At 40.6% G+C, this 24,056-nt stretch overlaps 1 protein-coding gene across 2 annotated transcripts in view; it reads right to left on the bottom strand.

The window, feature by feature from the left end:
* The window catches only part of gabrb2a (gamma-aminobutyric acid type A receptor subunit beta2a), a 101,676-nt gene that overhangs the window by 16,282 nt on the left and 61,338 nt on the right, over nt 1-24,056 (bottom strand). For both annotated transcript variants that reach the window (XM_029771936.1, XM_029771938.1), the window contains exon 5: nt 19,178-19,260. In XM_029771936.1, the coding sequence (XP_029627796.1) occupies nt 19,178-19,260 (83 nt within the window). The remainder of the gene's footprint in view (nt 1-19,177; nt 19,261-24,056) is intronic.

The raw sequence follows: 24,056 nt of genomic DNA, 5'->3' as shown, positions 1-24,056 counted from the left end.
AATCACTGAGAGAGAATCACTGGAGAGAATCACTGAGAGAGAACCACAAGAGAGAATCACTGGAGAGAACCACAGGAGAGAATCACTGAGAGAGAACCACAGGAGAGAATCACTGAGAGAATCACTGAGAGAGAATCACTGAGAGAGAACCACAGGAGAGAATCACTGGAGAGAACCACAGGAGAGAATCACTGAGATTGAATCACAGGAGAGAACCACAGGAGAGAATCACTGAGAGAGAACCACTGGAGAGAATCACTGAGAGAGAATCACTGAAGAGAATCACTGAGAGAGAATCACTGGAGAGAACCACATGAGAGAATCACTGAGAGAGAATCACTGGAGAGAACCACATGAGAGAATCACTGAGAGAGAATCACTGAGTGAGAATCACTGAAGAGAATCACTGAGAGAGAATCACTGGAGATAACCACATGAGAGAATCACTGAGATAGAATCACTGGAGAGAATCACTGAGAGAGAATCACTGAAGAGAATCACTGAGAGAGAATCACTGAAGAGAATCACTGAGAGAGAATCACTGGAGAGAACCACATGAGAGAATCACTGAGAGAGAATCACTGGAGAGAACCACATGAGAGAATCACTGAGAGAGAATCACTGGAGAGAATCACTGGAGAGAATCACTGAGAGAGAATCACTGAAGAGAATCACTGAGAGAGAATCACTGGAGAGAGAATCACAGTAGAGAATCACTGAGAGAGAATCACTGAAGAGAATCACTGAGAGAGAATCACTGGAGAGAGAATCACAGTAGAGAATCGCTGAGAGAGAACCACTGGAGAGAACCACATGAGAGAATCACTGAGAGAGAATCACTGGAGAGAATCACTGAGAGAGAATCACAGTAGAGAATCACTGAGAGAGAACCACTGGAGAGAGAATCACAGTAGAGAATCACAGTAGAGAATCACTGAGAGAGAACCACTGGAGAGAGAATCACAGTAGAGAATCACTGAGAGAGAACCACTGGAGAGAGAATCGCAGTAGAGAATCACTGAGAGAGACTCACTGGAGAGAGAATCACAGTAGAGAATCACTGAGAGAGACTCACTGGAGAGAGAATCACAGTAGAGAATCACTGAGAGAGACTCACTGGAGAGAGAATCACAGTAGAGAATCACTGGAGAGAGAATCACAGTAGAGAATCACTGAGAGAGAACCACTGGAGAGAGAATCACAGTAGAGAATCACTGAGAGAGAACCACTGGAGAGAGAATCACAGTAGAGTATCACTGAGAGAGAACCATTGGAGAGAGAATCACAGTAGAGAATCACTGAGAGAGAATCACTGGAGAGAGAATCACAGTAGAGAATCACTGAGAGAGAATCACAGTAGAGAATCACTGAGAGAGAATCACAGTAGAGATTCACTGAGAGAGAACCACTGGAGAGAGAATCACAGTAGAGAATCACTGATAGAGCATCACTGAGGACAGGGGAGAATGACCATCTACCTCCCTGTATGATTTGTCCTGTTTGATTTGTCCTCCCCTGGATTTGCTTTGGAATTTGTGTTATTGAAGATTAACATACATTGCCAACACCAGGTAGTGGAGATTCAGAGCACACGCCACATTAACATAGAGTGCCAGAATGGTAGGAATGGCTATGGTCTATGTCAAACGGCAGGGACACGAGGCTCTCACACACGTTGAGTAGACAACTGTTCCTCAAAGGTTCTATTCTTGTTCCTGTAATGTTTTCTATTTATATCAACGATTTATATTCTGCTGTGTCAAATGTTACTGGAGAATATAATGTTAGGTTTAATAATAAATACAATTATAAAAGGAGATTTCAAAGAACATTTCACGGGACCAAAAATGGTTAGCTAACTGTGTAGTTCCTCTGTTCAGTTTATATGGATGAAACCCCATGCAGGAACTCATGGACCATTCTGTTGTGTTAACCCTTCTGTTGTGATAACCCTTCTGTTGTGTTAACCATTCTGTTGTGTTAACCCTTCTGTTGTGTTATCCCATCTGTTGTGTTAACCCTTCTGTTGTGTTAACCCTTCTGTTGTGTTAACCCTTCTGTTGTGTTAACCCTTCTGTTGTGTTAACCCTTCTGTTGTGATAACCCTTCTGTTGTGTTATCCCTTCTGTTGTGATAACCCTTCTGTTGTGTTAACCCTTCTGTTGTGTTATCCCTTCTGTTGTGATAACCCTTCTGTTGTGTTAACCCTTCTGTTGTGTTATCCCTTCTGTTGTGTTAACCCTTCTGTTGTGTTAACCCTTCTGTTGTGTTAACCCTTCTGTTGTGTTAACCCTTATTTTGTGATAATGCTCTCTCTCTCTCTCTCTCTACCCCTCTCCCTCTCTCACTACCCCTCTCTCTCTACCCCATCTCCCCCTCTCTCTCTCCCTCTCTCTCTACCTCCTCTCCCCCTCTCCCTCTCTCTCTTCCCCCTCTCCCTCTCTCTCTTCCCCCTCTCCCCCTCTCTCACCCTGTCTCTACCCCTCCCCCTCTCTCTCTTCCTCTCTCTACCCCCTCTCCCCTTCTATCTCTCTACCCCGTCTCCCTCTCTCTCTCTCCTCTCGATCTACCCCCGCTCCCCCCTCTCTTCATCTACCCCCTCTCCCCCACTCTCTCTCTCTCTCGCTCTCTCTACCCCATCTCTCTCTCTCTACCCCCTCTCTCCCCTCTCTCTCTACCCACTCTCTCCTCTCTCTCTCTCTGTCTCCCCCTCCCCCTCTCTCTCCTCTCTCTCTCTCTCTCTCTCTCTCTGTCTCTCTCCATATATCTCTCCCTCTCTCTCTACATCTCTCTCTTTCTCTGTCTCACGCCTCTCCTGTCTCTTTCTCTCTCTACCCCCTCTCTCTATCTCTCTCTCTCTGTCTCACCCCTCTCTCTTTTTATGTCTATCCCTCTCTCTCTCCATATATCTCTGCCTCTCTCTCTACCACCTCTCTCTTTCTATCTCTCTCTCTTTCCTTTTCTGTGTACTACTTCCTCTGCTTGCCACTCATAATAAGAGGCAGTGACCTATTTAGATGCAATGAATAATTAAACTTTCAGCCTTTGATTTCTGAAAAATGAAGACATAATTCTCCCACTGCCTCGCTCTGACCCAGGATAGATGGCTAGATAGGAGTGGTGAGAGGATTAAGGACACTATAGCTGGTCATTGTATTGGTGTGGCCAGTCAGTCAGTGAGATATCTATTACTAACTGTGACGGATGGATGAAGAATCAGATACTATAGAAACACTACCACTATTAAAATACAGCCCATCCCACTTCTGACACCAACGTAGCTAGTCATTGTTTTGGCATGTCTATCATTGAGATGTGTAATGCCTAGTCTGACAGTTATGGCTCAGATAGGACAGAATAGAAAAACTACCAGTATCAAACGACAACCCAGCCCAAGCCAAAAACATAGTACTATACCTAATCCCTGTGTAAAAGCATGCAGCACCAGCTGATATAATCCACGCAGCACCAACTGATATAATCCACGCAGCACCAGCTGATATAATCCACGCAGCACCAACTGATATAATCCACGCAGCACCAACTGATATAATCCACGCAGCACCAACTGATATAATCCACGCAGCACCAACTGATATAATCCACGCAGCACCAATTGATATAATCCATGCAGCACCAATTGATATAATCCATGCAGCACCAACTGATATAATCCACGCAGCACCAACTGATATAATGCACGCAGCACCAACTGATATAATCCATGCAGCACCAATTGATATAATCCACGCAGCACCAACTGATATAATCCACGCAGCACCAACTACAGTCCACTACTACTATGCAGTAGGAACCGTCTGTCTGGGTTTATCCACAGTACCAGTACAACAACCCAGTATCACTCCAATCAGCCCCATCCACCATGCTGTGGGATCTGATGTGTTGTTTCACACCTGCATCGCTTTTATAACTGTCACTTTAGTGTTAGTTTCCTCACATTTATAACTGTCTCTTTAGTGTTAGTTTCCTCACATTTATAACTGTCTCTTTAGTGTTAGTTTCCTCACATTTATAACTGTCTCTTTAGTGTTAGTTTCCTCACATTTATAACTGTCTCTTTAGTGTTAGTTTCCTTCCATTTATAACTGTCTCTTTAGTGTTAGTTTCCTCACATTTATAACTGTCTCTTAGTGTTAGTTTCCTTCCATTTATAACTGTCTCTTTAGTGTTAGTTTCCTCACATTTATAACTGTCTCTTTAGTGTTAGTTTCCTCACATTTATAACTGTCTCTTTAGTGTTAGTTTCCTTCCATTTCTAACTGTCTCTTTAGTGTTAGTTTCCTCACATTTATAACTGTCTCTTTAGTGTTTGTTTCCTCACATTTATAACTGTCTCTTTAGTGTTAGTTTCCTTCCATTTATAACTGTCTCTTTAGTGTTAGTTTCCTCACATTTATAACTGTCTCTTTAGTGTTAGTTTCCTCAGATTTATAACTGTCTCTTTAGTGTTAGTTTCCTCACATTTATAACTGTCTCTTTAGTGTTAGTTTCCTCACATTTATAACTGTCTCGTTAGTGTTAGTTTCCTAACATTTATAACTGTCTCTTTAGTGTTAGTTTCCTCACATTTATAACTGTCTCTTTAGTGTTAGTTTCCTTCCATTTATAACTGTCTCTTTAGTGTTAGTTTCCTTCCATTTATAACTGTCTCTTTAGTGTTAGTTTCCTCACATTTATAACTGTCTCTTTAGTGTTAGTTTCCTTCCATTTATAACTGTCTCTTTAGTGTTAGTTTCCTCACATTTATAACTGTCTCTTTAGTGTTAGTTTCCTTCCATTTATAACTGTCTCTTTAGTGTTAGTTTCCTCACATTTATAACTGTCTCTTTAGTGTTAGTTTCCTTCCATTTATAACTGTCTCTTTAGTGTTAGTTTCCTCACATTTATAACTGTCTCTTTAGTGTTAGTTTCCTCACATTTATAACTGTCTGTTTAGTGTTAGTTTCCTTCCATTTATAACTGTCTCTTTAGTGTTAGTTTCCTCACATTTATAACTGTCTCTTTAGTGTTTGTTTCCTCACATTTATAACTGTCTCTTTAGTGTTAGTTTCCTTCCATTTATAACTGTCTCTTTAGTGTTAGTTTCCTCACATTTATAACTGTCTCTTAGTGTTAGTTTCCTCAGATTTATAACTGTCTCTTTAGTGTTAGTTTCCTCACATTTATAACTGTCTCTTTAGTGTTAGTTTCCTCACATTTATAACTGTCTCGTTAGTGTTAGTTTCCTCACATTTATAACTGTCTCTTTAGTGTTAGTTTCCTCACATTTATAACTGTCTCTTTAGTGTTAGTTTCCTCACATTTATAACTGTCTCTTTAGTGTTAGTTTCCTCACATTTATAACTGTCTCTTTAGTGTTAGTTTCCTCACATTTATAACTGTCTCTTTAGTGTTAGTTTCCTCACATTTATAACTGTCTCGTTAGTGTTAGTTTCCTCACATTTATAACTGTCTCTTTAGTGTTAGTTTCCTCACATTTATAACTGTCTCTTTAGTGTTAGTTTCCTCACATTTATAACTGTCTCTTTAGTGTTAGTTTCCTCACATTTATAACTGTCTCTTTAGTGTTAGTTTCCTCACATTTATAACTGTCTCTTTAGTGTTAGTTTCCTCACATTTATAACTGTCTCTTTAGTGTTAGTTTCCTCACATTTATAACTGTCTCTTTAGTGTTAGTTTCCTCACATTTATAACTGTCTCTTTAGTGTTAGTTTCCTTCCATTTATAACCGTCTCTTTAGTGTTAGTTTCCTCACATTTATAACTGTCTCTTTAGTGTTAGTTTCCTTCCATTTATAACTGTCTTTTTAGTGTTAGTTTCCTCACATTTATAACTGTCTCTTTAGTGTTAGTTTCCTCACATTTATAACTGTCTCTTTAGTGTTAGTTTCCTCACATTTATAACTGTATCTTTAGTGTTAGTTTCCTTCCATTTATAACTGTCTCTTTAGTGTTAGTTTCCTCACATTTATAACTGTCTCTTTAGTGTTAGTTTCCTCACATTTATAACTGTCTCTTTAGTGTTAGTTTCCTTCCATTTATAACTGTATCTTTAGTGTTAGTTTCCTTCCATTTATAACTGTCTGTTTAGTGTTAGTTTCCTCACATTTATAACTGTCTCTTTAGTGTTAGTTTCCTTCCATTTATAACTGTATCTTTAGTGTTAGTTTCCTTCCATTTATAACTGTCTCTTTAGTGTTAGTTTCCTTCCATTTATAACTGTCTCTTTAGTGTTAGTTTCCTCACATTTATAACTGTCTCTTTAGTGTTAGTTTCCTCACATATATAACTGTCTCTTTAGTGTTAGTTTCCTCACATTTATAACTGTCTCTTTAGTGTTAGTTTCCTCACATTTATAACTGTCTCTTTAGTGTTAGTTTCCTTCCATTTATAACTGTCTCTTTAGTGTTAGTTTCCTCACATTTATAACTGTCTCTTTAGTGTTAGTTTCCTCAGATTTATAACTGTCTCTTTAGTGTTAGTTTCCTCACATTTATAACTGTCTCTTTAGTGTTAGTTTCCTCACATTTATAACTGTCTCGTTAGTGTTAGTTTCCTCACATTTATAACTGTCTCTTTAGTGTTAGTTTCCTCACATTTATAACTGTCTCTTTAGTGTTAGTTTCCTCACATTTATAACTGTCTCTTTAGTGTTAGTTTCCTCACATTTATAACTGTCTCTTTAGTGTTAGTTTCCTCACATTTATAACTGTCTCTTTAGTGTTAGTTTCCTCACATTTATAACTGTCTCGTTAGTGTTAGTTTCCTCACATTTATAACTGTCTCTTTAGTGTTAGTTTCCTCACATTTATAACTGTCTCTTTAGTGTTAGTTTCCTCACATTTATAACTGTCTCTTTAGTGTTAGTTTCCTCACATTTATAACTGTCTCTTTAGTGTTAGTTTCCTCACATTTATAACTGTCTCTTTAGTGTTAGTTTCCTCACATTTATAACTGTCTCTTTAGTGTTAGTTTCCTCACATTTATAACTGTCTCTTTAGTGTTAGTTTCCTCACATTTATAACTGTCTCTTTAGTGTTAGTTTCCTTCCATTTATAACCGTCTCTTTAGTGTTAGTTTCCTCACATTTATAACTGTCTCTTTAGTGTTAGTTTCCTTCCATTTATAACTGTCTTTTAGTGTTAGTTTCCTCACATTTATAACTGTCTCTTTAGTGTTAGTTTCCTCACATTTATAACTGTCTCTTTAGTGTTAGTTTCCTCACATTTATAACTGTATCTTTAGTGTTAGTTTCCTTCCATTTATAACTGTCTCTTTAGTGTTAGTTTCCTCACATTTATAACTGTCTCTTTAGTGTTAGTTTCCTCACATTTATAACTGTCTCTTTAGTGTTAGTTTCCTTCCATTTATAACTGTATCTTTAGTGTTAGTTTCCTTCCATTTATAACTGTCTGTTTAGTGTTAGTTTCCTCACATTTATAACTGTCTCTTTAGTGTTAGTTTCCTTCCATTTATAACTGTATCTTTAGTGTTAGTTTCCTTCCATTTATAACTGTCTCTTTAGTGTTAGTTTCCTTCCATTTATAACTGTCTCTTTAGTGTTAGTTTCCTCACATTTATAACTGTCTCTTTAGTGTTAGTTTCCTCACATATATAACTGTCTCTTTAGTGTTAGTTTCCTCACATTTATAACTGTCTCTTTAGTGTTAGTTTCCTCACATTTATAACTGTCTCTTTAGTGTTAGTTTCCTCACATTTATAACTGTCTCTTTAGTGTTAGTTTCCTTCCATTTATAACTGTCACTTTAGTGTTAGTTTCCTCACATTTATAACTGTCTCTTTAGTGTTAGTTTCCTTCCATTTATAACTGTCTCTTTAGTGTTAGTTTCCTCACATTTATAACTGTCTCTTTAGTGTTAGTTTCCTCACATTTATAACTGTCTCTTTAGTGTTAGTTTCCTTCCATTTATAACTGGTCTCTTTAGTGTTAGTTTCCTTCCATTTATACTGTCTCTTTAGTGTTAGTTTCCTCACATTTATAACTGTCTCTTTAGTGTTAGTTTCCTCACATTTATAACTGTCTCTTTAGTGTTAGTTTCCTCACATTTATAACTGTCTCTTTAGTGTTAGTTTCCTTCCATTTATAACTGTATCTTTAGTGTTAGTTTCCTTCCATTTATAACTGTCTCTTTAGTGTTAGTTTCCTTCCATTTATAACTGTCTCTTTAGTGTTAGTTTCCTCACATTTATAACTGTCTCTTTAGTGTTAGTTTCCTCACATATATAACTGTCTCTTTAGTGTTAGTTTCCTCACATTTATAACTGTCTCTTTAGTGTTAGTTTCCTCACATTTATAACTGTCTCTTTAGTGTTAGTTTCCTTCCATTTATAACTGTCTCTTTAGTGTTAGTTTCCTCACATTTATAACTGTCTCTTAGTGTTAGTTTCCTTCCATTTATAACTGTCTCTTTAGTGTTAGTTTCCTCACATTTATAACTGTCTCTTTAGTGTTAGTTTCCTCACATTTATAACTGTCTCTTTAGTGTTAGTTTCCTTCCATTTATAACTGTCTCTTTAGTGTTAGTTTCCTCACATTTATAACTGTCTCTTCAGTGTTTGTTTCCTCACATTTATAACTGTCTCATTAGTGTTAGTTTCCTTCCATTTATAACTGTCTCTTTAGTGTTAGTTTCCTCACATTTATAACTGTCTCTTTAGTGTTAGTTTCCTCACATTTATAACTGTCTCTTTAGTGTTAGTTTCCTCACATTTATAACTGTCTCTTTAGTGTTAGTTTCCTCACATTTATAACTGTCTCGTTAGTGTTAGTTTCCTAACATTTATAACTGTCTCTTTAGTGTTAGTTTCCTCACATTTATAACTGTCTCTTTAGTGTTAGTTTCCTCACATTTATAACTGTCACTTTAGTGTTAGTTTCCTTCCATTTATAACTGTCTCTTTAGTGTTAGTTTCCTCACATTTATAACTGTCTCTTTAGTGTTAGTTTCCTCACATTTATAACTGTCTCTTTAGTGTTAGTTTCCTCACATTTATAACTGTCTCTTTAGTGTTAGTTTCCTTCCATTTATAACTGTCTCTTTAGTGTTAGTTTCCTCACATTTATAACTGTCTCTTTAGTGTTAGTTTCCTTCCATTTATAACTGTCTCTTTAGTGTTAGTTTCCTCACATTTATAACTGTTTCTTTAGTGTTAGTTTCCTTCCATTTATAACTGTCTCTTTAGTGTTAGTTTCCTCACATTTATAACTGTCTCTTTAGTGTTAGTTTCCTCACATTTATAACTGTCTCTTTAGTGTTAGTTTCCTTCCATTTATAACTGTCTCTTTAGTGTTAGTTTCCTCACATTTATAACTGTCTCTTTAGTGTTTGTTTCCTCACATTTATAACTGTCTCTTTAGTGTTAGTTTCCTTCCATTTATAACTGTCTCTTTAGTGTTAGTTTCCTCACATTTATAACTGTCTCTTTAGTGTTAGTTTCCTCACATTTATAACTGTCTCTTTAGTGTTAGTTTCCTCACATTTATAACTGTCTCTTTAGTGTTAGTTTCCTCACATTTATAACTGTCTCGTTAGTGTTAGTTTCCTCACATTTATAACTGTCTCTTTAGTGTTAGTTTCCTCACATTTATAACTGTCTCTTTAGTGTTAGTTTCCTTCCATTTATAACTGTCTCTTTAGTGTTAGTTTCCTTCCATTTATAACTGTCTCTTTAGTGTTAGTTTCCTCACATTTATAACTGTCTCTTTAGTGTTAGTTTCCTTCCATTTATAACTGTCTCTTTAGTGTTAGTTTCCTCACATTTATAACTGTCTCTTTAGTGTTAGTTTCCTTCCATTTATAACTGTCTCTTTAGTGTTAGTTTCCTCACATTTATAACTGTCTCTTTAGTGTTAGTTTCCTCACATTTATAACTGTCTCTTTAGTGTTAGTTTCCTTCCATTTATAACTGTCTCTTTAGTGTTAGTTTCCTCACATTTATAACTGTCTCTTTAGTGTTTGTTTCCTCAAATTTATAACTGTCTCTTTAGTGTTAGTTTCCTTCCATTTATAACTGTCTCTTTAGTGTTAGTTTCCTCACATTTATAACTGTCTCTTTAGTGTTAGTTTCCTCAGATTTATAACTGTCTCTTTAGTGTTAGTTTCCTCACATTTATAACTGTCTCTTTAGTGTTAGTTTCCTCACATTTATAACTGTCTCGTTAGTGTTAGTTTCCTCACATTTATAACTGTCTCTTTAGTGTTAGTTTCCTCACATTTATAACTGTCTGTTTAGTGTTAGTTTCCTTCCATTTATAACTGTCTCTTTAGTGTTAGTTTCCTTCCATTTATAACTGTCTCTTTAGTGTTAGTTTCCTCACATTTATAACTGTCACTTTAGTTTTAGTTTCCTCACATTTATAACTGTCACTTTAGTGTTAGTTTCCTTCCATTTATAACTGTCTCTTTAGTGTTAGTTTCCTCACATTTATAACTGTCTCTTTAGTGTTAGTTTCCTCACATTTATAACTGTCTCTTTAGTGTTAGTTTCCTCACATTTATAACTGTCTCTTTAGTGTTAGTTTCCTTCCATTTATAACTGTCTCTTTAGTGTTAGTTTCCTCACATTTATAACTGTCTCTTTAGTGTTAGTTTCCTTCCATTTATAACTGTCTCTTTAGTGTTAGTTTCCTCACATTTATAACTGTCTCTTTAGTGTTAGTTTCCTCACATTTATAACTGTCTCTTTAGTGTTAGTTTCCTCACATTTATAACTGTCTCTTTAGTGTTAGTTTCCTCACATTTATAACTGTCTCTTTAGTGTTAGTTTCCTTCCATTTATAACCGTCTCTTTAGTGTTAGTTTCCTCACATTTATAACTGTCTCTTTAGTGTTAGTTTCCTTCCATTTATAACTGTCTCTTTAGTGTTAGTTTCCTCACATTTATAACTGTCTCTTTAGTGTTAGTTTCCTCACATTTATAACTGTCTCTTTAGTGTTAGTTTCCTCACATTTATAACTGTATCTTTAGTGTTAGTTTCCTTCCATTTATAACTGTCTCTTTAGTGTTAGTTTCCTCACATTTATAACTGTCTCTTTAGTGTTAGTTTCCTCACATTTATAACTGTCTCTTTAGTGTTAGTTTCCTCACATTTATAACTGTCTCTTTAGTGTTAGTTTCCTTCCATTTATAACTGTATGTTTAGTGTTAGTTTCCTTCCATTTATAACTGTATCTTTAGTGTTAGTTTCCTCACATTTATAACTGTCACTTTAGTGTTAGTTTCCTTCCATTTATAACTGTTTCTTTAGTGTTAGTTTCCTTACATTTATAACTGTCACTTTAGTGTTAGTTTCCTCAGATTTATAACTGTCTCTTTAGTGTTAGTTTCCTCACATTTATAACTGTATCTTTAGTGTTAGTTTCCTTCCATTTATAACTGTATCTTTAGTGTTAGTTTCCTTCCATTTATAACTGTCTGTTAGTGTTAGTTTCCTCACATTTATAACTGTCTCTTTAGTGTTAGTTTCCTTCCATTTATAACTGTATCTTTAGTGTTAGTTTCCTTCCATTTATAACTGTCTCTTTAGTGTTAGTTTCCTTCCATTTATAACTGTCTCTTTAGTGTTAGTTTCCTCACATTTATAACTGTCTCTTTAGTGTTAGTTTCCTCACATATATAACTGTCTCTTTAGTGTTAGTTTCCTCACATTTATAACTGTCTCTTTAGTGTTAGTTTCCTCACATTTATAACTGTCTCTTTAGTGTTAGTTTCCTCACATTTATGACTGTCTCTTTAGTGTTAGTTTCCTTCCATTTATAACTGTCACTTTAGTGTTAGTTTCCTCACATTTATAACTGTTTCTTTAGTGTTAGTTTCCTTCCATTTATAACTGTCTCTTTAGTGTTAGTTTCCTCAGATTTATAACTGTCTCTTTAGTGTTAGTTTCCTCACATTTATAACTGTCTCTTTAGTGTTAGTTTCCTTCCATTTATAACTGTCTTTTTAGTGTTAGTTTCCTTCCATTTATAACTGTCTCTTTAGTGTTAGTTTCCTCACATTTATAACTGTCTCTTTAGTGTTAGTTTCCTCACATTTATAACTGTCTCTTTAGTGTTAGTTTCCTCACATTTATAACTGTCTCTTTAGTGTTAGTTTCCTTCCATTTATAACTGTATCTTTAGTGTTAGTTTCCTTCCATTTTTAACTGTCTCTTTAGTGTTAGTTTCCTTCCATTTATAACTGTCACTTTAGTTTTAGTTTCCTTCCATTTAGTTTCCTTACACGGCTTCTACACCTGCATTGCTTGCTGTTTGGGGTTTTAGGTTGGGTTTCTGTACAGCACTTTGTGACATCAGCTGATGTAAGAAGGGCTTTATAAACACATTTGATCGATTGATTGATCAACAGAGTGTGGACAGGGCCAGCCAAGAGATTATTAGGCTGGGGAGGGGAGGACGGCTAGTCGGCCGTGTGTGTGTGTGTGTGTGTGTGTGTGTACGTTTGTAGATGTGTGTTTGCATGATTTGCATGATTTGTGTGTGTGTTAGTGATGCGCAACCTACCCTTTAACTCATAAAGGGTAGGTTGAAATATTAAATATCATATGGATGAACGGCGGGTGGGTGGCGGGTCGAACAAAGTATAGCTGAAAAAAAATACCTGAAAAATACCTGAAAAAAAATCTAGAAATGTTTAATTCTCGTGCAATTTAAATCTATATGCTACATTGAGGTTTTTATTTCAAGTTATCTGGCATTGGTTCCTAAAGCCGAATGCTTTTGGAAATTGGGCAGATAAAGTTAACTTAACTTCAATCCACAGAGGCAAAAAAAAGACAATGATGGAGTTTAAGTCAATAAGATAAAAATAAATAAAAGCTGTGAAAAGGAGAGTTGAAAATAAAGGGAAGGGAGGGTCAGAACAGTGGAGAGCCAGGACAGTGGAGAGCCAGGACAGTGGAGAGTCAGAACAGTGGAGAGCCAGAACAGTGGAGAGTCAGAACAGTGGAGAGCCAGGACAGTGGAGAGCCAGGACAGTGGAGAGTCAGAACAGTGGAGAGCCAGAACAGTGGAGAGCCAGAACAGTGGAGAGCCAGAACAGTCATGTTTGGGAAAGATTTGGTGAAGTGGTAGAAGAGGATGATAGCAGTGTCGGCTATGTTATGTGTGATGATTGTGAGGCGCTATTTAAATTCAACAGTAGCTATTTAAATTCAACAGTAGATATTTAAATTCAACAGTAGATATTTAAATTCAGCAGTAGATATTTAAATTCAACAGTATTTATTTAAATTCAACAGTAGCTATTTAAATTCAACAGTAGATATTTAAATTCAACAGTAGATATTTAAATTCAACAGTAGCTATTTAAATTCAACAGTAGCAAGATGGGGATTTCAAACAGGGCTAGGGCAAGTCAGAGGAACTGTAGCCTACTGTTCAGATGGGTTAAATGGAAACGGAAATCTGGACACTGACTGTCGGTCTATAACCTCTCACATTGCCTTAATATTAACTGCTGCAGAATTAAGTATTTCTTGCAGTAAAATGATACACCAAATGTAGGCTACATTTTGACTGGGGAACAGGACTGGTGAAATATTACTTATTTGTTTCAGCATCTTTAGAGTACGTGAATGTGTAGTTAGGGACCATCTGTAAAGATACTATCTTTATCAGCATCATAAAAGCTGCTAGTACTTCAACCACATAAAATATGCATCCAAGCCAAACTGAAATCTCATCAGCAAGATGTTGGGTTGTTATCACAGCTTTCTATTTCCTTACGACTGGTCAAACTGATGTTTATTTATTTTTTCTTATTGCATTTTCTCCCCGGTCCCTAAATGTCTTGGAGCCTCAAAAGAAGCAGAGATGACAGAGAAAACGTTACCCATGTCAAGTAGATTGAAGCATTCATTCTATCAATCTATTACATTATTCTGTTGAGCAAGGGTTTATTTAAGCAATAAGGCCGAGGGGGTGTGGTATATGGCCAATATACCACAGCTAAGGGCTGCTCTTAGGCACATAGCATCGCAGAGTGCCAGGACACACCACTTGCGTGTGGTATATTGGCCATATATCACAAACCCCTGAGGTGCCTTATTGCACAAACCCCTTATTGTGCCTTATTATTTACCAATGGAATTAGAGCAGTAAAAATACATGTTTGGTCATTCCCGTGGTATACGATCTGATATACCACCCTGCATCCAACTGCTGGCTTGCTTCTGATGCTAAGCAGGGTTGGTCCTGGTCAGTCCCTGGATGGGGGACCAGATGCTGCTGGAAGTGGTATTGGAGGGCCAGTAGGAGGCACTCTTTCCTCTGGTCTAAAAAATATCCCAATGCCCCAGGGCAGTGATTGGGGACACTGCCCTGTGTAGGGTGCCGTCTTTCGGATGGGACGTTAAACGGGTGTCCTGACTCTCTGAGGTCATTAAAGATCCCATTGCACTTATCGTAAGAGTAGGGGTGTTAACCCCGGTGTCCTGGCTAAATTCCCAATCTGGCCCTCATACCATCACGGCTGTCTAATCATCCCCAGCTTACAATTGGCTCATTCATCCCCCTCCTCTCCCCTGAAACTATTCCCCAGGTCGTTGCTGTAAATGAGAATGTGTTCTCAGTCAACTTACCTGGTAAAATAACGGTTAAATAAAAAATATACCACGGCTGTCAGCCAATCAGCATTCAGGGTTCGAACCACCCAGTTTACAATTAGTCTTCTAGGGCAACATATAATCACAGAAAATAAGCTACATCTATCTAACTATAGGCAAGTTGACTAACAAATAGCCTATCAAAATGTTGGAAATTACAAGCAGAAACATATCTAAATTAGGCAAAACAAAATGCTGCAACCCCTGTCAAAGAATCATTCCGTCATCTCTGACTGTAGTCTACAGGACATGTTCTATATTAGTGGGTTAGGGTACAGTCATCTCTGACTGCAGTCTACAGGACATGTTCTATATTACAGGGTTAGGGTACAGTCATCTCTGACTGTAGTCTACAGGACATGTTCTATATTAGTGGGTTAGGGTACAGTCATCTCTGACTGTAGTCTACAGGACATGTTCTATATTAGTGGGTTAGGGTACAGTCATCTCTGACTGTAGTCTACAGGACATGTTCTATATTACAGGGTCAGGGTACAGTCATCTCTGACTGTAGTCTACAGGACATGTTCTATATTAGTGGGTTAGGGTACAGTCATCTCTGACTGTAGTCTACAGGACATGTTCTATATTACAGGGTTAGGGTACAGTCATCTCTGACTGTAGTCTACAGGACATGTTCTATATTACAGGGTTAGGGTACAGTCATCTCTGACTGTAGTCTACAGGACATGTTCTATATTACAGGGTTAGAGTACAATCATCTCTGACTGTAGTCTACAGGACATGTTCTATATTAGTGGGTTAGGGTACAGTCATCTCTGACTAGTCTACAGGACATGTTCTATATTACAGGGTTAGGGTACAGTCATCTCTGACTGTAGTCTACAGGACATGTTCTATATTAGTGGGTTAGGGTGCAGTCATCTCTCACTGTAGTCTACAGGCCATGTTCTATATTAGTGGGTTAGGGTACAGTCATCTCTGACTGTAGTCTACAGGACATGTTCTACATTACAGGGTTAGGGTACAGTCATCTCTGACTGTAGTCTACAGGACATGTTCTATATTAGTGGGTTAGGGTACAGTCATCTCTGACTGTAGTCTACAGGACATGTTCTATATTAGTGGGTTAGGGTGCAGTCATCTCTCACTGTAGTCTACAGGACATGTTCTATATTAGTGGGTTAGGGTACAGTCATCTCTGACTGTAGTCTACAGGCCATGTTCTATATTAGTGGGTTAGGGTACAGTCATCTCTGACTGTAGTCTACAGGACATGTTCTACATTACAGGGTTAGGGTACAGTCATCTCTGACTAGTCTACAGGACATGTTCTGTATTACAGGGTTAGGGTACAGTCATCTCTGACTGTAGTCTACAGGACATGTTCTATATTAGTGGGTTAGGGTACAGTCATCTCTGACTGTAGTCTACAGGACATGTTCTATATTACAGGGTTAGGGTACAGTCATCTCTGACTGTAGTCTACAGGACATGTTCTATATTAGTGGGTTAGGGTACAGTCATCTCTGACTGTAGTCTACAGGACATGTTCTATATTACAGGGTTAGGGTACAGTCATCTCTGACTAGTCTACAGGACATGTTCTATATTAGTGGGTTAGGGTACAGTCATCTCTGACTGTAGTCTACAGGAAATGTTCTATATTAGTGGGTTAGGGTACAGTCATCTCTGACTAGTCTACAGGACATGTTCTATATTAGTGGGTTAGGGTACAGTCATCTCTGACTGTAGTCTACAGGACATGTTCTATATTAGTGGGTTAGGGTACAGTCATCTCTGACTGTAGTCTACAGGAAATGTTCTATATTAGTGGGTTAGGGTACAGTCATCTCTGACTATAGTCTACAGGACATGTTCTATATTAGTGGGTTAGGGTACAGTCATCTCTGACTGTAGTCTACAGGAAATGTTCTATATTAGTGGGTTAGGGTACAGTCATCTCTGACTGTAGTCTACAGGACATGTTCTATATTAGTGGGTTAGGGTACAGTCATCTCTGACTGTAGTCTACAGGACATGTTCTATATTACAGGGTCAGGGTACAGTCATCTCTGACTGTAGTCTACAGGACATGTTCTATATTACAGGGTTAGGGTACAGTCATCTCTGATTGTAGTCTACAGGACATGTTCTATATTACAGGGTTAGGGTACAGTCATCTCTGACTTTAGTCTACAGGACATGTTCTATATTAGTGGGTTAGGGTACAGTCATCTCTGACTAGTCTACAGGACATGTTCTATATTACAGGGTTAGGGTACAGTCATCTCTGACTGTAGTCTACAGGCCATGTTCTATATTAGTGGGTTAGGGTACAGTCATCAGATTTACACTTTAAAGCAGATACTGTGGTTGGACGGTTGCGGGTGGACTAACAGCTGAGTAGTGTGTGTGTGTGTGTGTGTGTGTGTGTGTGTGTGTGTGTGTGTGTGTGTGTGTGTGTGTGTGTGTGTGTGTGTGTGTGTGTGTGTGTGAGATGTGTGTGTGATATGTGTGTGTGAGTGTGTGTGTGTGTGTGTGTGTGTGTGTGTGTGTGTGTGTGTGTGTGTGTGTGTGTGTAGCTGGTCAGAAAAGGGCAGATAGAGCCCGAGGCGGGAGGGAGGGAAGGCTTTGGCTTGTTACTCAGTTTGAATCAGATCTATTAGTTCTGACCCATTGTTCTCTGTCTTCAACACTGGTCCTTCTGGGACTGAAGTCTGTCAACCTATTACATCACTGGGCTAGTCCATCCACGGAGGTGGTTGTTCTGTTATGTGAGTCCCGGGAGATAAAGAGGGAGGAAGAGAGAGAGAGAGAGGGAGGGAGGGGAAGGAGAGAGAGAGAGAGAGAGAGGGAGGGGAAGGAGAGAGAGAGAGAGAGAGAGAGAGAGAGAGGGAGGGGAAGGAGAGAGAGAGAGAGAGAGAGAGGGAGGGAGGGGAAGGAGAGAGAGAGAGAGAGAGAGAGAGAGAGAGAGAGAGAGGGAGGGGGAAGGAGAGAGAGAGAGAGAGAGAGAGAGGGAGGGAGGGGAAGGAGAGAGAGAGAGAGAGAGAGGAGAGAGAGAGAGAGAGAGAGAGAGAGAGAGAGAGAGAGAGAGAGAGAGAGAGGGAGATCTGTACCGTGGGATCTGTAGCCCCCCAGACAGTACATCCATCTACCATGAGATCTGTAGTTCTGAGAGTTATGTCTGGGATCTGTAGTTCTGAGAGTTATGTCTGGGATCTGTAGTTCTGAAAGTTAGGTCGGGGATCTGTAGTTCTGAGAGTTATGTCTGGGATCTGTAGTTCTGAGAGTTATGTCTGTTAAAAAAATGCATCAAGTTTATCAAGAGAAGTGAGTTCTCTGTGGCTCATTAGTGTGAATAAAATAGCGTTCTCTGACATGGAGTGATTCACACATTAAAACCAGAACTAGAACAGCATATACTGGGCTGCTACTGCATTCTGATCAAAACTACACTCAAACCCTGTGTGTGTGTGTGTGTGTGTGTGTGTGTGTGTGTGTGTGTGTGTGTGTGTGTGTGTGTGTGATCAAACACAGGAAGACGAACCCAGCTCCACATCCCAGCCCCATAATCCACGTCTCCATGGAAACTGATAAAGCACAGGGAGAGGACCTCATACTTCTTGCTCTCTATCTCTCTCTCTCGCTCCCTTTCTTTATTTCTCATCTTCTCTCATCTTCTCTCTCATCTTATCATCTCTCTCTCATCTTCTCTGTCTCATCTCTCTCTTCTCTGTCTCATCTCTCTCTTCTCTCATCTCTCTCTTCTCTCTCCTTCTTTCTCCCTCCTCTGTCTCATCTCTCTCTTATCTTCTGTCTCATCTTCTGTCTCATCTTCTCTGTCTCATATCTCTCTTTTCTCTCTTTCTCTCTCTCTCCCCTCTTTATTCACATCCATCTCCCTCATCGCTCTCTTTCTCTTTCTCATCTCTCTCGCTCTCCCCCTCTCTCCTTCTCTCCCTCTCCCTTTTCTCTTATCTCTCTCATCTTCTCTCTCTCATCTCTCTTTCTCATCTTCTCTGTCTCATCTCTCATCTCTCATCTTCTCTCATCTTTCTCTCATCTCTCTCACTCTCTCTCTCCTCCCTCTCCTCTCTCCTTCTCTCCCTCCCTCTCCCTTATCTCTCTCTCTCTCTCCCCCTCTCCTCCTCTCCTCTCCCTTCTCTTCTCTCTCTCTCTCATCGCTCTCTCCATCTCCTATCTTCTCTCTCTCTCCCCTCCCCTCCTCTCCCTTGTCTCTCTCTCTCTCTCTCTCATTGCTCTCTCCATCTCCTATCTTCTCTCCCCCCCTCTCCTCCTCTCCATCTCCTATCTTCTCTCTCTCTCTCTCTTCACATCCAATGCTGCATTATGTACACATGATACTGTATATTTGAGTATGTCCCATATTTAGTTCCTGGCCCACCATACATGTTTGACAACGACTGACAGAAGAGTTGGCTAATGCTAAAAAAAAATACAAATTCTATTTCTATGATAGCAGTGTTCTATATAGAATGGTCCGGGTGTGACGTTTTCACGGGAGGGGAGTGTGTGTTCTGCTGCCAGGGGCGACGCTGGTACTCACAGCTCTCGATCTCTAGTGTACAGTTCTGTTCATCCAGAGGATACCGCCTCAGATCCATCATACAGGCTGCTGTGGTTGTGATCCTACACACACACACACACACACACACACACACACACACACACACACACACACACACACACACACACACACAGGAATGTAACGTTAGACCTCAGGGATGACACCATATCAGCTTTTTAATTGATTTGTATTTCTGTTCAGTTGACTGAGAACATATTTCTCATTTACAGCAATGACCTAGGGAATAGTTACAGGGGAGAGGAATGAGCCAATTGTAAGCTAGGGATGATTAGGTGGCCATGACGGTATGAGGGCCAGATTGGGAATTTAGCCAGGATACCGGGGTTAACACCCCTATTCTTTCCAAGGGGTTTTAAGCAGAACCCAAACTCAGCTGAACAGAAGCCAAGCTAAACCCAAACTCTCTTGTTCTGTGACCTTGACCACCAGCAGTATAATCCATCATTGTTTTTAAAACACACCAACAATGTTTCTAGCCAGGATCCAGTCTTCATCAACAACATAAGAAATGAATTGTAAGCCATCAGTCTGTTCCCCGACCACCATTTTGGGAAACACTGAGCTAGGACTCTAAGACTGTGTGTGACGTTATGGTAAGGTTGAATAATGGTTGTCATTAAGTTGTGTGTGACGTTATGGTCAGGTTGAATACTGGTTGTCATTAAGGTGTGTGTGACGTTATGGTCAGGTTGTATACTGGTTGTCATTAAGTTGTGTGTGACGTTATGGTCAGGTTGAATACTGGTTGTCATTAAGTTGTGTGTGACGTTATGGTCAGGTTGTATACTGGTTGTCATTTAGTTGTGTGTGACGTTATGGTCAGGTTGAATACTGGTTGTCATTAAGTTGTGTGTGACGTTATGGTCAGGTTGAATACTGGTTGTCATTAAGTTGTGTGTGACATTATGGTCAGGTTGAATACTGGTTGTCATTAAGTTGTGTGTGACATTATGGTCAGGTTGTATACTGGTTGTCATTTAGTTGTGTGTGACGTTATGGTCAGGTTGAATACTGGTTGTCATTAAGTTGTGTGTGACGTTATGGTCAGGTTGTATACTGGTTGTCATTAAGTTGTGTGTGACGTTATGGTCAGGTTGAATACTGGTTGTCATTAAGTTGTGTGTGACGTTATGGTCAGGTTGAATACTGGTTGTCATTAAGTTGTGTGTGACGTTATGGTCAGGTTGAATACTGGTTGTCATTAAGTTGTGTGTGACGTTATGGTCAGGTTGTATACTGGTTGCAAAAGGACATTTAAACATATTTTTAGTGACCAGAAATAACTGATTGTAACCAAAATATTAAGTATTTTCAAGATATCCCTCTGTCTGCAACAAATGATCACAAAAACATAACACTATGGATTGTTTTCCCTTCAACCAGAAATACAAACTAATCTTAAAGAGTGGACACGTGTTTAGTAAATAAACAACACAAGTTAATTTGAAATCCTTTCACATTAAAAAATACCCAGGCACTCCAGTCCCTTGAAGACATTTTTCAGAGACATAGACACATCTCTCTCTCTCTCATCTAACAAGCTAGTTAGCAGGAAGGGAGGGAGAGAGGCAGGGAGGGGGGAAGGCAGACATGCAGGGACGCATGCAGGCAGGGAGGCAGGCAGGCAGGCAGGCAGGCAGGCAGGCAGGCAGGCAGGCAGGCAGGCAGGCAGGCAGGCAGGCAGGCAGGCAGGCAGGGAGAGAGAGAGGAAAGGACAAAGTGCACCAGAGTATTATCAGAGGAGCCCTATGGATGGATGTCCTAGTTTACCCATCTCTCTGCCTACTGTGGCTATCACTAACTCACCATGCTATGCCTGGTACACTAGCCAGACACCCAGCCCTTCAGCCACCCAGCCCTTCAGCCACCCACCCAGCGCTTCAGCCATCCAGCCAGCCCTTCAGCCACCCAGCCAGCCCTTCAGCCACCCAGCCACCCAGCCCTTCAGCCACCCAGCCCTTCAGCCACCCAGCCAGCCCTTCAGCCACCCAGCCACCCAGCCCTTCAGCCACCCAGCCAGCAATTCAGCCACCCAGCCACCCAGCCCTTCAGCCACCCAGCCAGCAATTCAGCCACCCAGCCCCCCAGCCCTTCAGCCACCCAGCCCTTCAGCCACCCAGCCCTTCAGCCACCCAGCCCTTCAGCCACCCAGCCACCCAGTAAGCCCTTTAGCCACCCAGCCACCCAGCCGCTTAGCCCTTCAGCCACCCAGCCCTTCAGCCACCCAGCCACCCAGTAAGCCCTTTAGCCACCCAGCCACCCAGCCGCTTAGCCCTTCAGCCACCCAGCCCATTAACAACCCAGCAACCCAGACAGTCAGCCCTTCAGCCACCCAGTCAGCCAGCCCTTCAACAACCCAGCAACCCAGACAGTCAGCCCTTCAGAAACTCAGTCAGTCAGCCAGCCACCCACCCACCCAGTCAGGCCTTCAGCCACCCAGTAAGCCAGCCAGCCAGCTACCCAGTCAGCCTGCCCCTCCAGCCACCTAGCCACCCACACACCCACCCCCCCAGCCAGCCAGCAGGCCAGCCACACACCCACCGGTCCAGCCATCCAGCCACCCAGTCAGCCACCCACCCACCCAGTCACCCAGTCAGCCACCCACCCAATGGCCCACCCACCCAGCCAGCCACCCAGTCAGCCACCCACCCAATGGCCCACCCAGCCACCCACCCACCCAGTCAGCCAGCCAGCCAGCCAGCCAACCAGCCAACCAGCCAACCACCCACCCACCCACCCACCCAGTCAGCCAGCCAGCCACCCAGCCACCCAGCCAACCAGCCAGCCAGCCAGCAAACCACCCACCCACCCAGTCAGCCACCCACCCAGCCAGCCAGCCAGCCAACCACCCCAGACACCCATCCAGTCAACCACCCCACCCACCCAGTCAGCCACCCACTCAGTCAGCCAGCCTACCCACCCACCCCCCTACCTACCCACTCACCCACCCACCCAACCCACCCAGGGCTCTGGTCAAAAGTAGTGCACTACATACATGATAGGGTGTAATTCAGTCAGTCATCCAACACTTCACCACTCAATCATCACACTATGCTCAGTGGAAATTAGGCCAAGATGGCAGGGTAAGAATAACAGGCTATTTATAGATGGCAGGGTAAGAATAACAGGCTATTTATAGATGGCAGGGTAAGAATAACAGGCTATTTATACATGGCAGGGTAAGAATAACAAGCTATTTATACATGGCAGGGTAAGAATAACAGGCTATTTATACATGGCAGGGTAAGAATAACAGGTTATTTATACATGGCAGGGTAAGAATAACAGGCTATTTATACATGGCAGGGTAAGAATAACAGGCTATTTATAGATGGCAGGGTAAGAATAACAGGCTATTTATGGATGGCAGGGTAAGAATAACAGGTTATTTATACATGGCAGGGTAAGAATAACAGGCTATTTATAGATGGCAGGGTAAGAATAACAGGCTAACAGAAGTCTCCAAGCTTTTGTCTGAGTGTAAAGAGAGACCAACCAACCAACAACTGGTGTTTCTCAGGATCCTAGCGCTGTGTGTTTGTGTGTGTGTGTGTGTGTGTGTGTGTGTGTGTGTGTGTGTGTGTGTGTGTGTGTGTGTGTGTGTGTGTGTGTGTGTGTGTGTGTGAGCATGCGATGCCTGGCAGCATGTCAGATATGTTACTGCCAATAGTTGTTTTTAATAAAACCTGTCAGGATGCTGTAGCTCTGTATCTAGGTGACCAGAAGGAGAGGAAACAGATATTGATGATGTAGCTCTGTATCTAGGTGACCAGAAGGAGAGGAAACAGAGTATTGATGATGTATCTCTGTATCTAGGTGACCAGAAGGAGGGGAAACAGAGTATTGATGATGTAGCTCTGTAGCTAGGTGACCAGAAGGAGGGGAAACAGAGTATTGATGATGTAGCTCTGTATCTAGGTGACCAGAAGGAGAGGAAACAGATATTGATGATGTAGCTCTGTATCTAGGTGACCAGAAGGAGAGGAAACAGAGTATTGATGATGTAGCTCTGTAGCTAGGTGACCAGAAGGAGGGGAAACAGAGTATTGATGATGTAGCTCTGTAGCTAGGTGACCAGAAGGAGAAGAAACAGATTATTGATGATGTATCTCTGTATCTAGATGACCAGAAGGAGAGGAAACAGATATTGATGATGTAGCTCTGTATCTAGGTGACCAGAAGGAGAGGAAACAGATATTGATGATGTAGCTCTGTATCTAGGTGACCAGAAGGAGAGGAAACAGATATTGATGATGTAGCTCTGTATCTAGGTGACCAGAAGGAGGGGAAACAGAGAATTGATGATGTAGCTAGGTGACCAGAAGGAGGGGAAACAGAGAGTTGATGATGTAGTTAGGTGACCAGAAGGAGGGGAAACAGAGAATTGATGATGTAGCTCTGTAGCTAGGTAACCAGAAGGAGAGGAAACAGAGTATTGATGCTGTAGCTCTGTAGCTAGGTAACCAGAAGGAGAGGAAACAGATATTGATGATGTAGCTCTGTAGCTAGGTGACCAGAAGGAGGGGAAACAGAATATTGATGATGTAGCTAGGTGACCAGAAGGAGGGGAAACAGATAGTTGATGATGTAGCTAGGTGACAAGAAGGAGGGGAAACAGAGTATTGATGATGTAGCTAGGTGACCAGAAGGAGGGGAAACAGAGAATTGATGATGTAGCTCTGTAGCTAGGTAACCAGAAGGAGAGGAAACAGAGTATTGATGATGTAGCTCTGTAGCTAGGTGACCAGAAGGAGGGGAAACAGAGTATTGATGAAGTAGCTCTGTAGCTAGGTGACCAGAAGGAGAGGAAACAGATTATTGATGATGTATCTCTGTA

The sequence above is a fragment of the Salmo trutta genome, chromosome 13, assembly GCF_901001165.1.
Source record: "Salmo trutta chromosome 13, fSalTru1.1, whole genome shotgun sequence".
Lineage (NCBI taxonomy): Eukaryota > Metazoa > Chordata > Actinopteri > Salmoniformes > Salmonidae > Salmo > Salmo trutta.
This window is presented reverse-complemented; position numbering and strand designations above follow the sequence as displayed.